We start from the raw sequence: 17,234 nt of genomic DNA on the forward strand, positions 1-17,234 counted from the left end.
ACATATGTATATATCTGATGATACAATATTCCTTTCCTGAAAGTATGAGGGTAAGGGTTCGTGGCCTGTTACGTACCTGTTTATATGGCGGTTAACGTTAAGTTCTTTCTGTATTAACTTGAGGGACAAAATCATGGACATCTTCTAGTTTCTTAATTTTGCCCGTAGGCTGAAAATAACTCGCAAAATCTATGACATCATCTGTTACCACTATAGTATTATCCTATGCTCTTTTCTTTTTTATATTGTTATGAAATGTACAGGCGCAGTAAGATGGCTTTCCCGCAAAGCAGTTTTAGGGTTGCCATAAAATGGCAAGGGAAGACAAAGTTGCCACATTTGGCGAGAAATCGCCCATTTGGCGACAAAATTGGCGCTATACCATGGACGAATGGAGAACCTTCTGGAACGAATTCTTACCGGTTTAACCCAGAATGTTCTCGAACATAAGCCGAAAGCTATATAAACCCTGCTGGTTCGCAGTCAGTGTGTGCCTCGTCGAGAGGGAATCAGGAGTGGCTCGTCTGGAGTGCGAGTTACTTAGTATCGAGTTGGTGTCTCGTCTAGCGAGTCAATCCCTGCAGAGTCGATCGAGTTGACAGACGGGCAGCGAGTGCCGAGTGGATCGTTCGAGTGCACCGAAAGAGTCTCGTAGTGTATCGCGGTTAGTGCATCGTCGAGAGAGCGTGTGGAGCTCCGGGAACGACTGAACCGAAGATTCGAGAGCTGTGCTCTGTGTGTCGTCGAGTGCATCGCGAGTTGTAGAGTGGAAAGTCTCGAGAGTACGTGGAGTTCCGAGAACGACCAAGCAGAGTCGAGAGCTGTACACTAGTGCTTTGCCGTGAAGCTGTGTCCACCCTGATAGCCTGATAACCTGAAGGTTGTGTCGCTGATCGTGTCAGCGTGCTTATAGTAGATCTTCGACGACTGTAAAAGTGTTTTGGAGCTGTCCTAATTAATATTGGTAAATAAAGTGTGTTCCGATACTTCATCCAGTATCGTCGTATTTCACTCCAAATCTACGAACCCCGTACGAACGTGAAGGAAGAGAAAAACGTAACAACTGGTGTCAGAAAAGGAAAACGTAACAAAGGGTGTCAGAAAAGAAAAACGCAACAATATTTATACTTCTTATTGGACTCCCCGCTCCTTGGGGCGCCAGGGATTTCTTTCGTTGTACAATTGCGGATTCCGATCAATACGCGAATAGTCCTTGTAAGTCGCCCAGGTATTCTGACCCGCAGGAATCCCTTGGTTTTATATTACATATGTCATAAAGCGATTATATTTTTTCTTCTAAGCACTAAAATCTTTGTATCCGTGCAAATCACTCGTCTGCAAGAGTTTTCATGTTATTTGTGCCCTTCATTGCATATGAAAGTATCATAACTAACTGTTGGTCTCTTGGATGTTTATAACATGTAAAATAGATATTGATTGACTTAGGCTATAAAATGCAAAGAACTGCTGACTTTTTAATATATGTTTTCTATTTGATCAATCAGGCACGTTTTGTGGACGTTGAACTTTCTACTGCTTTTTCCACTAATTGAACTTATATTTATACTATTCTCTTCAGCAATGAGCATTTTATGACATTTACTGATCTTGGATGACTATTTTTTGGACTTTTTGTTATTATTTTTATTCCCATTCACAAGTGAACATCCAAGTTGAAACAATTAGTTTATTATTTTTTTTATTTGAAGCCCAAAGAGGCAATTTGCCTAAAAGGGATATTAATTTCGTTTTCGAATTTTACGCCGTCTACTCTAAAACGGCGTTTCACTTTTCAAATTGTTTCCGCCAGATATTAGAGCCCTGCATTATATTTCAAGAAATTAAATAATGAAGAATCTGCATGAATGTGTGTATGTTTTTCGCACTGTGAGAAAACAACAGTACTTAGAGGCATCAAATTTTAAATAACATAGTTTATAACATGTAAATTTGGTCATCTAGAAGCCCAAATTTGGAATCGGGAATTTGTTTTATTATCTATTTTATATTTTGCACAACTTTAACGAATTTTTGATGAATAAACTCAACAGTTTCAAAGCGAGCAATGGCAACACTGCTCGAGAAAAAAACATTATCCCCAGTGCGTCAGATCGTGTATCGGAAATTCTAAAAATATGCTGTTTTTAAATATTTGCGATATTGCTGTTGAATTGAATTTTATGGTTCAAGTGCAAAAAACATGATATTTAATAAATAAGGCTATCACACAAAATGTTAAAAAAATACGCCTTTGGGCGTAATATAAAATCTGAAAAGGCAGATTGCTCTCGAGGCTGTGCCGCAATCACGTAAACCAAACCAAACTCAACTGCGACTTGCTCTGCAGCACCGCACTCTTGTGATGGAGTTCATAATCGCTTTTTCACGAATTTGCTTGATGAGGTATTTAATGATACATTGACCTTCCTCTTGAAGTTCTTTTGTTGTTAATCTTTAGAGTCGTATAGAATTTTTACAATGTCAGGAAACTGAAGAAATCTGCAATTCGAACTCTGGACTTCCCCGAATACTCGTCCGGCATCCTTCCATTTACACCACGAAGGCACGCCGAAAAGAAAGTCATCTTTCTGATTTTCAATGTTCGGATTTTTTGGAACTAGCAATTACGTTGTCATTCACAACAGTGACATTTTCAACAGAGCTGCTGGATCGAGAGTGTGGTGGTTTAATGTCTGCTGTCGTACCTGCGCCCTCAGATTTCTGTATTAGTGTGCGAACTGTTGGTTCATTTAGTGCATTTTCCATGTTCAAAGATTGCCTTAAGCTTTCTCACAGTCTATGCACTCACCTTTCTTGTTCATAATCAAAACTTGCTGGTCCTTTGCGTAATGCTCCATGTCGGCAAAAATGCCAATGTTGCCAGATCAAGTCAAACTTGACATTTATAAATCGGGACATTTACCTGTTTTAAATGTGTACAAATATTTTCCACTTTCTGAAATAAAAATATTTTTTGGGACATTTTACATCCGTCCCTTCTGTTGGGACACCCTATATTTATTTTCTTTTGGACTGACTTTCTTTTCTCACATAAGTGATTAATTACTATACCGAAATAAATTGCTCTCCGTCGGTTATTTCTTTATTTGTTTTTAAAATGAATGGTGCGTCAAAACACGATAAGAAAAGCCCAAACAAATTCCTGGAAACCTTCATGGTGCGCGTGCATATGTTCTATTATGCATTATCTGTTCTGAAACGCTGTGACGGAAATTGAATTCTCCGTGAAATAATGGAAAACTGAGTGACAGATCATAGAAGAGCCTACCATTATCGCTTAGAAGCGAGATGGGATTGTTTCTGCGAAATTGACGAAAGCCCAAGCAGATTGATTCACTTGTAAGTGAATAACCATTTATCGCCGTTACCTGTGGAGACATCAAAATAATTAGTTTTAGAATTACATTAATGCGAGCCTCTCTGTTTAGACACCTGCGCAAAGATCTTTTGACAAAAGGGGATTAGTTAGTTTAGAATGTATTAATATATGTCTTTTAATTTAAAAGGATCTTTTCTAACTGATTCTAAACGAAGATTAAATTGTTCGGCGAAGATGTAATGCGCTGTAAAGGGTCTCACTGTGTATCCTTTTTTTTTTTTATTGATTGATTGATATGTTATAAATCACTATGAGAAACTATTACAAATTACCGAAAAAGATAAATTCTTGTATACTTTAAATCTTTTATATAAACCTGTATATTTTAAATCTTTTTAAAGTATACTGTTAGAGAAGCATAGTAGGGCTATCTGCTTAAGGAGGATTTTTGTGGAGGACTTTTAAGGGAAAATGGCTCGTATTTAGGTTACACGTGGGGAAAACTATTAAATCTCCCAGCAAGTTTGCTGGGATTTGAACCTGGTCGAACTATCAGTGCTCAGCGATTCTACCGGTTGTCAGTGGTGAAACAAATTCATCGAATTCATTGGCAGAAAGTTTGAAATTTGCTTGTTGAGGCTCTTCTTTAAAACATATCGATTCCTCACCCAGCACTACATTCATCCAGTATTTTGAAGTCATTAAATTAGTAAATAAATATATACATGTGCTGTAGTTCATAGCGAAGTGCGAACTTCGTATTAATATAGATGATATAAATGCAAAAGTGAAGAATACTAAATCTGAAGCCCTTTTTTTAGTACTGCTTGCTTGAAAATCTTGTCGGATGTGCAGAGTAATACAATTGTATACAGTTCATTAAATCTTGCGGCTATCTCCAGCAGAGAGGTATATTTCTGCGTACAACTGACTTATTTTCCTTACCACCTTGATCATTTGGCGACATTAACTAAGAACTAACTGTTCCGATCCCTATGTAATTATTACTATATGCGGCCCTATGTAACAGTAATTGTGTGTGCCTTCTAGAAGTTTCGAGGAATCGAAGATACTGAAAATTTTTCGGCGGATTGCTGAAAATTGTATAAGACCGCATCAGTTTCCGGTTTAGTTTAGTACAGAGTTTAGCTCAAAGTATTGAGAGCATTGAGAGATCAATACACACGTAATAATGTTAGTAAGAATAATCATGGGGGCATTTTACCACATGTAATGTCTAAATTATCCATCATTTAAAAAGTATGTGTGGGTGAAATCTTTTTTTTTTATTCACGGTTGATTAAAAAAGATAATTTTTAAAATACTGTTATTTGATTCAACTGTTTTATTGATTTGTAAATACTTATTTCGCTTAAGATTGCCCTGGAGTGCTTTGGCATTATTAATTAACCACAGCTGAGTTACAAATCACACTAATATATGAAAGTTATTCATATGATAACGGTTCTATAAAAAAATAACAAAAAACGCATCTCAAGGCATTTATATTGTTTTTTCTTTTTATGCAAAATTATTAGGATGTGCTCCATGACATTTCATAGAAGTTTTAATTAAGGGATGAAATTTTAATTGCAAAACTTTGCAGGAAGGAATTTAATTAGCCAGAAGTCTTGGAGATTCTCTTTCTTTCCCCTTCCAAGAATTCTAAGAGAATGTGCACATTCTTCTTGTATAAAAACTGTTCTTCAAATTTAAAAAAAAAAAAAAAAAAAAAAAGTGCGAAACTACGTCAGAAAAGAAAAGAATGATATACTTTTTTTTTTTTTTTTTTTTTTTTTTTTTAATAAGAATAAAAGTGACAACACTCCTCAATTATCGATCCATTTTCGTTCTACGTGTAACATTCTTCTAGTTCCTAAGCAGTTTAATATTCTTAATGTGAAAACACTTTTGTTCTTTCGCATAAAATGCAAACTTAAAACAGTTGTTATCGCATATTTTTATGGTAGTTAGATGTTAAGAGGTATGTCATTACATGCATTCATTTGTAAGTCTTGTTTTACATTCTGAATTCCATGTTCGTTAATTGTCGCTTCGTGTTCCAGTTTCCTATACAAAATCCTTGACTGGACGAAATGCTGGATGTCCTTGTCTTTTTTAGTTAGGAAAAAGGAATTGATGTAGAAACGAGTGAGTGATCATAACGCCGTCTTTGTTGGATCGATCGCTAAAACCTACATGTCCATTATGTTGCCTTCCGAACAGCATTTTTATTTTCAATATTTGCCGGTATCAATCTCTTAATGGCAGCTAATGTTCGCATTCGAAAGATTAGATTTAAAAATTTACGATCACCGTAATCTTGCGTGACTCATATGGGTCAGTAACCCTTAATAGGGTTTGGTCGTAATAACATACTTACGGAATTGTGTTTCTTTTTCTCCTAATATGTACTTGCAGTTTCTCCTGTTATCTGATATGTGTACAAATTGTAATTTATATTATGATGACTAATTGTTCGTTCGGTATCATTCGTGGTGAAGATTTGTTTGCTTGTGCAGTTTTTAAAATAGAATTCCAGCATTAAGTTTCATAATTCGGTTCAACCAAAGTGGAATAGTAAATAATTATCATTCTTCTGTATTGTCCATATATGTGAGTTACTCCGAGATCTGTGCATCTGATTTATATTTATTTTATATAGCTGTTTATTTATTTATTTATTAGAATCTTGAACATACGATTATGAAGCTGGTCCTATAGTAAGGAAAAGTAAATAGTGTATGTACCATTCGCAGGCCCGGCTCTAGGCATTTTGTTGTCCATTGTAACCTCTGCAAATCTTAAATTTTGCTCTCAGATGCTTCCCTAAATTCTAAACATGTCACCGCCCATAAATTTTGCTGCCCACTTCCTTCCCTAAATTCTAAGAACTCCGCCATCCCTAGATTTTGCTGTACTCCACCCAGATGGGAAAGTGGTTAGTGACTCCGACGGCCGTATGAAGAGTTTGGGTTCAAATCTCGGAGAAGGCATGGAAGTACACTGCTGGTCATTAAAATTGCAACACCATGAAGGAAAGCAAATACAAAAAAGATATTTATTGTTCGTAAACAGTATGGTATGAAAACAAAATGATTAAATTTGTAAGTAGTTTGTGGGTTTACAGAGGTGAGAAATCAGTAGAAACAGCTGCCAACCCAGACAGCTAAAACGATACTTACCCTGTTAGAAATGGAGTGGAACTGGGCTTGGATGACAGAAACGGGTAACTCATTCCATGCTGCTTCAAATCTGTGCCACACTTTATCAACCGTATTAGCTGGAGAGGGGTGGTGGGCCAGTCTCTCAGCAACCCACAACCAGATGTCTTCAGTTGGTAACAGATCTAGAGACCGTACAACCCAGAACAGCAATCGAATACCCTGTGTATCGAGGAATATCAGAATACGACGTGCAGCATGTTTTCTTGCATTATCTTGTTGGAAGATCATCTAAATGCGCTGAAACACTAATCATTTGCATATCCCAACCTCTTCTTCCTTTCATGTGATTTTGACATTTGTCAAATCATTCCTTCCTGGTGTTGCAATTTTAATGGCCAGCAGTGTAAATTGCGTGTCTCTTCATAACAGTCAAAGATGGCCCACCTATTAAGTGTCTTCATAATAAAGTGACCACCGCTTTCGGTCTTAGTAGTGGCCAACGCCTATAATGGCTAGTGCCAGTCATTGAGGGAAGAAAGATTTTGCTACTCAGTGCTTCTCTAAATTTTAAAAATTCTGCTTGCTAGTGCGGTCGCACCAGCTCTGCTGTCGGTCCGGAACATTAGAAATGTAAAGCTGAGAGCCTAGCCTTACAAATACGAAGCCTACGAGCCTAGGTTTGAAAGGTTCTAATATCATTCCATAGTTCATTATAATCCTGCTTTTTCCTCAAATAGATAAGTTTGGTTTATTTACTTATGGCAGATCATGCGAAATCTATGTATGCGTAGGGAAAGCAATGACATAAGAAAAACTGGCTCTTATCCATGTTAGGACATAGGGAAAACCACGGAAGCGCCTACGAAGTCCAGCTCGAACTACCAGTGTTCATTCGGCCGCTGGTGAGCCTATAGAAATAGAAAAAGTAGGCTTCAGGTATCTGTAGAAGAACATCGTGCTTGGAGTTCTAGTTGCATTAATTCAGCTTGAGTTATAATCGACATTTATTTTGAATTTCCTTTCAGTAAGCAGTTATATCCTTCAAAAATTATCTTAATTAATTTTCGAGCTCAGTGTCACATGCGCATATTAATCCTTCGGTGATTTTGTACTACTAGAAGTTTCTTTTATACAGATTGCTTGGGGGGGGGGCTAGGGCTTAACGTTTTGCAGGTTTCTTCTCAGAATTTCTCAGGAAATTTTATTGCATCCTGAAATTTCATTAATTCCCATGTAGATTTATAAAGTGCTTCCCTTTTAACGAACGAATAATAAAGAAAATTTTCTGGCACTCAATGAGCATTCCGTATTGTCACGTTTCTCTTTTAAAAATAAAGATAATTGCGAACCACTTTATTCTGGTGTGAAAATTTCAGATGATTCGCGTAGCAAGTTATTATACTAAAACTGGTATTCTAAAAATAGGCTAAATATTCACATTAAAAATGCTGTGATTATACACTTTTCCTAGTATTTTGTTGCACGGTAAATATTATTTTATACAATCCTACTATTAATAGGTTAATACCCCCGGGGGGTCAACGTAGAGAACTTTGCGAAGCTACTGGCTAGGATCTGTACTTAGGCAGTCTAGCCCACGGGGGTATAAAATTTATGAACTTGGTGGTTCTGAAGGCCTCGAAGATGTCACCTATTAGCCGGCTCAGTGGTCTGGCAAGTCTAGAACGGTGTGGCTCTAGTAGCCCGGGGAAGGGGTAGCGCCCTCGGGTTCGCTGGGTAATGGGCCACTGCGACTGGCTGCCCGAGCGACTGGCCTGTAGCAAATCGACGACCAGTGCCGTCTGGGCTTGTCCCAGGCATCGCGTCTCTCTCTCTCTCCAAAGTGCGAGAGCGGAGGTTGAACCTCCGCGCCTTGTTCTGGAGGTGTGATGAGGTTAAGTCTCGCGAGACTTATATCCCATACGGTAACAAATGCTAAGTTCTGTATGTAGCTCTTGACATATTTTTACCGCGCCCAAGGAGGTTAGGATAGAAGGAAAAAGGGTTCGTAGTTTCCACCGCTATCTGAAAAGAAACCTAAATAACAGGCGGAGGCCATATTTGTGGTATCAAAGCACTGCTTTACGGCAATGACACAAACGTACTTGTTTCTATGATGTTCCACGCATGTGTTTACCAGTAAAAATATGTAAATTTAGAATGAAATGCCTGGCTATTGTTTAATTTTTGTTTTAAAGTAATAAAGGTTATATCTGTAATTTTCTGTGTGCAGGAAATTATCAAGAAATAGTGCGAAATCTAAAAGCATATGTATAACATTTAGCCTTTAAAATGATGTTTCTACATATTTCAAGGATTTGCTTAGGTTTTATTAGCTACCAGTTGAGTGTTTACCAAGTTTTCTTTAAAAACAGATACTTCTGATTTACTTGCAATATTATCGTTATTTATTAAAGAATCATTTCATATAAATATATTTCAGGAATATGAAATAAAGTTATTTTTCTTTTAGGTATCTTAAAGTTCAGCTTTAAACTGCAAGATACTAAGCCAGAAATTCGCATATTGTTTATTGGCTATAGCAATGTCATTGAATTTTTATTTGAGCTAAATTCAGGAAATTGGTATTTGATGCAAATAATATTTCAATTGTTTTTCCTTTTTAAAGAATTTGATTGGGATATTTAAAAAATTAATTCTTAATCTAAATTTAAAAAAAAAATAAATAAATAAAACACTTAAATCTTTAATTTTGCTCATTTATTAGTTTTTCTACGGGGGAGGAGGGGATTGTTTTTGTAGAACTCGAGAAAAGTGCTAAGTTTGATTCCCCTTCGTTCATCTTCATTCAGTTTATATTGATCAAATGCATAAATTGTATTATAACTGTTTACAATGCATAAAAATGAATAACGATTAATACATAAAGAAAAAATTGTTTTGTTTAACACTGTTAAGATTCATAAAGATAGTAACAATCAATTTCTTACTTTCACAGACTCAAGAAACAAATTCTTTAAAACGTTCAAATAGCATGTTTAAATCCTACCGTGTACCATTGCATGTTAAGAAGCAAAGATACCAGTTGTAAACAGAAATAGGAAAGTGTATTTAATATAATTTGATTGTCTTTTTTTTTTTTTTTTTTTTTTTTTTTTTTTCCTGCACATCTGGAAAGAAAATATATGAAACCATCATATTTTTCAGCATGTTTTCCGATTAATATTTATGCGTGAAAAGTAATCCCGGCAATTTTCGAAAAAGTTCTGTTCGTACATCCATGTGCTACACAAGATACCATACTTCAAAAATTTAATAAAACGTTGCAATGACAAGTCTTACTCGTACGAATCAGAGTGTTTGGGCAAATAATGGCCGCCGAGGATTCACTTTTTGAGTTGAACATTCCATCCTCCTATTCTAACCAACGACTATTATCTCGTTGATTCTAACCTCCTTGATGTGGCGCATGGGATATCTTTGAGCCATGCAGCTCAAAGTTGGACTCCCGCAGTTATGAAAACTAACTGTTGTCACTGTTATTCTTATATTAACACTCTTTGTTGGAAGGAATTCTCATTACAGCTGCATCTCGTAAAAAGCAACGCTTGTTCTTTTACTTTTTATTCATAAAGTGATTATCAAATAATAAAACGACCGCATAAAAGTCGTATGACCATATTTTTATAGCATCAAAATACTTCATGCAAAAGAAAAAGTTAGCTATTGTAAGTAAAAGCGTTTTTGTTCATCCATTTTAATCTCTTTGCTAGTTACGAAATTTTTAGTTCGCTCTTTTGAAGAATTCTTCTCAACGCTCTGTAGTTTCGCAAACAAAATGGTGCAAAGCTATTGAAGCCTCATACTTTTATGTTCTCTAAACTCTTGTCTGCAAACACTTGGTTAGATTAAAAAGTTAGGCTGCAAAGTGATGATCTGTTGCATTAAATACGACTAGAACATCTTAAAATCATCATCGAAACCATGCAAATATGTAAGGAAACCCTAATATACAAAATTCTACAGAAACTTTGCATGTGCTTGTATAAACGATATGTGCCTTGGTAATTTTTATATTTGGATTGTTGCTGATTAGAATTACTTGCTAAGATCAGAATTATAACATCCAGAAGCGTTAAGTAATCGTTGCTGAAACTTGAATATTGACAAAATGCAGGTAAAATTAATAAACGATTTTGAGTTCAAGAAATAACGCTACATATCGCACCTGCAAAAAGTGGAAAATAATGAAATGAGGTAATCTACTCTTATCACCTGCATTTGTTGACGCTGTGATACATCGGAAGCTGGTGCCTCTCCTCAAGAACCTGCGCATTATTATCAAGCGTGGAAGTCAATGTTTGTGTGCTGCCATCTGTTAGTGGAAATTATTATTGAAAATTCCTCGTGCCGTTAATAAATTTATTTCTGTTGAGGAACTTATACGTTAATTTTAGTAAGAATTTTCGTCTAAAACATGGTTTCAAAAAATCAGTTTCATTTAGTATGTGAACTAAATCTTGAGCCTGCAATTAATTTTTCATGTCATTAGACAGAATTTCAAGAGTCAGTTTAATTTCTTAACGTCGGAAACGTGTGTGCAGGTCAATGAGAGAAAAGAAAGACAGGATGTGCGCTAACAATGTTATGCGTCATAACAAATATGGGAAGAATATTGTTAAGAATTTAAATGGGTTATAGGAAATGCAGTTATGAAGTGAATTTTGTTATCTGCCTCGTTTTTTAATGAGAAAGAATCCAGCAAGTGTCCAGTGAAAGTCTTTCATCACAAAATTATTATTGCCATTTTAAAGGCGTTTTTAAACATAAAATTGCTGGCAAGCGCTTGATTCATCAAGCAATGTCAATGAATCTAAATTTTCAATGATTTAGCTGATCATTCCCATTTTAACAAATTCAAATAATGTTCCTTTATTTTGTAGCAATGGGAAGTTAGAATAAATTAGCAATGGGAGGCAGAATTTATATGATTTTTCTGTATTGTGTAAATCAAGGGTTCTTAACAAGTTAGAATTTCAAGACAAAAACTTAAAAATTGACTCGTATTAATTCGTTTTCTAACTGGTTTTCATTTGGGGGGGATGGGAATTTGTAATTTATTTTAAAAAGCAACTGTAGATACACAAGATAATATTTATCAACTGAAAATAGTATTATTTTTCAGCATCAATTTATTCTAGCTTTCAAGCTGAAATATTATCATGTATGACTGCAGTTTTTTTCATTTTTTAAACTAATTTAAACAGAAGAAAGCAATGCTTATTCCAAATGTCAAAAATGCAACCTACTAGAATCTTGTTGATTATTTTATGGTTGTTCCTCTCCAAAGACACACTATAAGTCAATTCGAGCTTCAGATCCTGAAGCATGAGCTGACTGCATAGGTATTTTCATGGTTTTGTGTCATTGTAATGTGAACTGGAGCCACTTTCTCTCAAAAGTCTTCCACAAATGTATCTCATCTTTTATCTGTAATATGCTTTGTCATAATAAAACAAATGCAAATTCAGTCAATCGTAAATCAGCAATTTTTATTTAATTCAGCTCCCTGTTTTTGATATATGTTCTAGCAGTTTGCAAATGTTATTGGTTTTTAATTTTCTGCCATCTCATTTTTATTTACTCCGAAAACATGATGCCAAATAATCCTTTAATCATATTTTTAATTATATGCTTTTTAAAGTATTGAGTGATTGCTATTCTAAATTAAATTATTTTTTCTTTGCAGACTGTGCGCCATGGTTTTCCTTTTCATCCGACAGCTGTTGCCTTTGATCCCATCCAGAGGCTTCTTGCCATCGGTACCCATTCTGGTTCACTTCGCATGTATCCTTTTCATTTCTGCTCATAGACGTAAATTTACTCTGTGCAAGTTATGGATTTATAAATTCTGGTAAGCATTACTATTCCTTAATTTAAAACAGCTTTGGTAGACCAGGAGTTGAATGCTTTATGGAACATAGTGATTTTCCCATTCTTCAACTTTTGTTCTTAATAAATGAGGTAAATCTTGTTTATTAAAATTTTTCTGTTAGAATGTTGTGAATAAAAAATGAAAGTCATTATTTTGATTATTTTAGGGGGCCTTGGTTACTGTGACCGGTGACGACTATTTACATATGTGCAACTTGAGACAGAAAAAACCTGAGATTGCACAGTCCTTAAAATTTCAGAAAGAAAGGTGTGTGTTCAAACATTTTTGAATGCTTTATATGTTAACAAACTAGTGTCTTTTTTTGGGGGGGGGAGGGAGGAATAATGAACACTCTGGTGTTTATTGGTAAGCAACATTGAGTTTTTAGTTTACATGTTGTCACATTTGTGTATACCATATTTCCTCGCATATTTTCTCTCTCTCTTTTCCGTCTCCCGTCCAAGTTTTTGGTTCACAGTTGTCAGTCATTTGTGTATACCATATTTCTTTGTGCATCTTCTCTCTCTCTCTCTCTTTTTTTTTCTTTCTTATTTAGTAATTTTATCATCCAAAAATGAGAGGGGAAAATTATGTGAATAATTTAATTTATGAATGATATGATTACAATAAGAGTGTAATAAATAAATTACGGATAAATATCACAATATTATTTCTTTAAAAGAAGCCTGTATTCCAATAAAGACACATAATAATATTAACATTACAATATCTAGCTGGATATCTACTTTTTTTTTCCTGTAACTTGAATCTCGCCTATTCTTATTTTTGTTTTTGCTACTCCTTAAGCATTAAATGATCCATAAATAATTAGAGTGTGTGAATGTGCTTCAGATTCAGCAAAATCATAATAAATGTCAGTTTATGTTGCTTTGCTGCTTGGTCAGTTCCTGTATTTTGCTGGCATAAAATTCAGCAGTTAGAAGAGAAAGGTTTCGCATGAGCTTCAAAGATAGGTTGCAAGGGTTTGTCTTTGCTAATAAGATGAAAACAATCACTGCAGGGATTAATTCATTTTAAATTTTAAGGGAACTCATTCTCTGAATACATTGAGGAAGGAAAAAAAATACACAAAGATTTTTAAATTTTCAGAACCTGGTGCTAAAAAGCTGAGGTGTAAAATATGTGAAAAAATATATAAAATTATAAGTATCGCATATAGTTACAGCACATAGCCATAACACATGCATGAAATATTTAGGTGTTCGGTGTAAGGGAAGGGACCAAGTAATGCCCTTAGGATACTGAAATGGATAATTTATTTCTCAAAACATAGATACAACTAAAAAGGAAAAGCCTCTTTTTGTTGTTGTTGTTTATTTGTTTGTTGAAAGGTGTTCTGAAAGGACTGCTCAAATTCTTCAATAACTCATGTATGATTAATGGGAACATGTCGCACGGGCAGGAGTTTTGTGGGAAGGCATAGAAAAGGGAGTATTGTTTATCTAGTTCTGAGTTATCTCATGGTTGGCACAGGGAGAGAAAATATTATTTCATATGCATACATCACTGCGAGTATATTCATATATTCATGTGAATTTATTTATTGCTAAAAGGGATGTGTTATTTCAATATTTAAATAATAAAACCAGAAAATAATTTAAAAGCCTTAAAATGCAAACAAAATTTTGGCACATGTGAGCAGACACACCACATCAGCTCTGAAAACAAATATGCTAATTAGATGCAAATGAGAAATTTTACTGAGTAACTAACTGATATAATTAAAAATATTTTTTTGTCTGTAATATATGCAGCTAATAGTCATGAAAATATTCTGCATCATTATAATTATTAAAAAATACATCATATAATTAATAAAATGTAATTGATGTAAAACAATTAATAAGAGTCAGATATAATGAATAAAAAATCATTGTGATTAATAAAAAAGTATATGTATTTAAGCAGAGAAGCTTTTCGGTTACTATTTTGTGAAAATTTGCTGAAACTTTCTTTTACTTCTAGATTTTTATTATTATTATTATTATTATTATTATTATTATGTTTGTTATTTTCAGGTTAACCCATTGCCACTTACCTTTTCAAAGCAAGTGGCTATATGCAGGTACAGATAAAGGCAATGTACATTTAGTCAATGTTGAATCTTTTACTCTCTCAGGATATATAATCTATTGGAATAAGGCAGTAGAACTGTAAGTATGAGAATATTAGCTTTGAATTAATTTCTGTTTACCTTGAATAGACAGTATTCATTTTCATTAATGTTTTTTCTTGCTATTTATTATTAACATATGTTAGTCATTATTACATGGTAGTCATAATATTTACTATTACATGTTTTACATAGTTTATGTCATTATATTTGTCATTTATGAAAATCTGTAACTGTTACATGTGTTACGTAATTTACGTCATTATATTTGTCATTTATGAAAATCTGACTGTTACATGTTTTACATAATTTATTTCATTATATTTGTCATTTATGAAAATCTGTTATCTTGAAACTTAACAGTTTTATAAAGTGCTGTTCTTGCCTGAGTTTATAATATCTGAAAAACAGTTTATTTGTATTATTTACATGTCAGATATCTGTAAGAAGCTTTAAAAAATTATTATTTTGTTTTTGTTCATTTAATAAAAAATGAAAAATAGGTATAAAACATATCCCTATATTGAATTTTTTGCTGTAAAATATAAGGTATATATATTTGTATGTAGAATGTCATGTTTTTAACCATTTATATGCCTTCTATTTAAAAACACAAAAATTTAAATATTTCATTATATTTAATTAAGAGTTTAATAACATTGCTAACAGTCATCTTGGTTACATTTAATGCCGTTTAAACAATTCACAAGTTAATGCTTCTTCTCATTTCTGATCTAAATTGGTATTTTATTAATATTTGTATAAATTAAGAAGATAATGTTGGTTCTTTAGTGTATATTATTCTTATATTGTTAAATTATAAATGTGTTTTCAGTATCAATTTTCATTTAATCTTATATTTTAATACAATTTCTCTTACTAATTATTTTACACTTTCCAAACTTTAGTTCTTGTAAAACACATCCCGGTTCCGTAGTTCATCTGAGTGAAAATCCTTTAGATTCCAACAAGGTATGATGCACTTTTAGATTTTTTGGATTTAATATTCAGATAAAAATAATGCTATTTAATAAAACAATTTCAGGATGCATCAGAGTATTTTTGTTCCATTTATGCAGATTCTAATACAAAATGTGCTATTGCTTTGATAAAATTCATGCAGTGGGTTTTTTCTGACTGCATTGAAAATTATAATTTTTTATAGTGCAAAATTTGAATTTCAAGATCTTGCTGTTTTATAAATTTTATCTAAAATATGTTTGGCAACTGTCCATACTTACTAAAAAATATTCTTATAAACACATTTCAGGCTGTGAATTTCTGTCTCTGTGCTTTCTGTCCGGTTGTTGGCATAAATGTTCATAATATATTTAGAACATTCATAGGTTAATGTTCTATTTTTACTTCCTTGTACAAAGTAAAAAGGAAGTATTGTATATTTCAACGAAAATATACATTTTGACCGCTTTTGAATGCAATTTAATGATGTTTTTGTGTAATATCTGTATGTAAGGACGGAATAAAAGACTCATTTCCTCCAAAAAAATTATAAAACTGCTTTAAAATTAATTCTGAAGAGAATTTTTCGTGGCCTCTGTACGTACGTATCTCGCATAACTCAAAAACGAGTAGCCTCAGAACGTTGAAATTTTGTATGTAGGACTGCTATAACATGTAGATGTGCACCTCTTATTTTGGTTGCAATCGGCCGCACCAAACGTATATAAATATATTTATATATATATATCCACTCTGTTACCCGGCTCAGTGATCTCAGTTTCTTTACTCTTATATGTTTGTAAATTGTACATTTTTTGTTTTAAAAATGGTTGAATTATGTTGTTTTTATCTTCCGGTTAAGGTTTTAATGCCTTTAGTAAATCTGTATGCAATATTTTTAGAATTATCAACAATTTTAAAGTTGTTTAAGTGCCACTAAGCCTTTCTTTTTTATGGCGGCCATTGATTGTTTACATTTGAAACAGCAGACTAGTGGATTTGTTGCCAATATAGAGAAACTTAGCTTCACAACAACAAAGATAACGCCTTCATTTATTATTGCCAATTAAATCATGCTTAATCCTTTGTGGAATTTTTTCGAGGAAATAAGTGTTTAAGATTTACTTCGTAATTTTTAATATAGATATTTTGAGTTTTTATGTATTTTTGCCTTCTTGCGAAGTGAGAACTAAATTAATTGAATGAGAAATACTCAGTCGTCTGTGAAAAACTGTTTCTTTCTTGTTTTGTTTGCTTAATTTCTTTTGTACATCATTCTAGATTTATTATAGTATTTGAATAGAACATGTGGCAACGATTAGATAATTCTATTCTTTAAATGATATAAATTTTGTGCATTATGAGTTATAATATGAATGAAATATAATACTGTTAAGTGAATCTAGCGCCAGAGTGTCGCTATGATAAACAAATACTAGAGTGAATTTTAAAGAATGCATTTATTCTATTGTGGTTTATGTGCTATCGGTGAAGTAGATTTAATTCAATCCAATAAGTTTAAATGAAATGCAAGAAAAAATGCGTATAATTTAATATTCTGTACAAGGAAGTCATGTGGTGTACCCATCAGATTTTTTTATATAGTAATGCGGTCATAATTCTGAAAGGTGAAAGGCGTATTCTTTATTTTTAATACAAATTTTTTTCTGTGAGTTGCGTTTAATGCAGATAATGACTTTTTCTTATAAAACTGTGTTTTCATGAACAGTCAAGATG

At 33.5% G+C, this 17,234-nt stretch overlaps 1 protein-coding gene across 2 annotated transcripts in view; it reads left to right on the forward strand.

The window, feature by feature from the left end:
- Positions 1 to 17,234, forward strand: part of LOC118195587 (syntaxin-binding protein 5-like) — a 331,030-nt gene that overhangs the window by 211,192 nt on the left and 102,604 nt on the right. The window contains exons 2-6 of one of the 2 annotated variants that reach the window (XM_085813670.1): positions 12,218 to 12,315; positions 12,414 to 12,492; positions 12,570 to 12,670; positions 14,443 to 14,577; positions 15,446 to 15,509. In XM_085813670.1, the coding sequence (XP_085669796.1) occupies positions 12,218 to 12,315; positions 12,414 to 12,492; positions 12,570 to 12,670; positions 14,443 to 14,577; positions 15,446 to 15,509 (477 nt within the window). Of the gene's footprint in view, positions 1 to 12,217; positions 12,383 to 12,413; positions 12,493 to 12,569; positions 12,671 to 14,442; positions 14,578 to 15,445; positions 15,510 to 17,234 lie in introns of those variants that run through there. The other variant, XM_035366922.2, reaches the window with a different exon arrangement.

The sequence above is a fragment of the Stegodyphus dumicola genome, chromosome 3 (genome assembly GCF_044657685.1).
Source record: "Stegodyphus dumicola isolate Sdum_Otavi_A_Nest chromosome 3, ASM4465768v1".
Lineage (NCBI taxonomy): Eukaryota > Metazoa > Arthropoda > Arachnida > Araneae > Eresidae > Stegodyphus > Stegodyphus dumicola.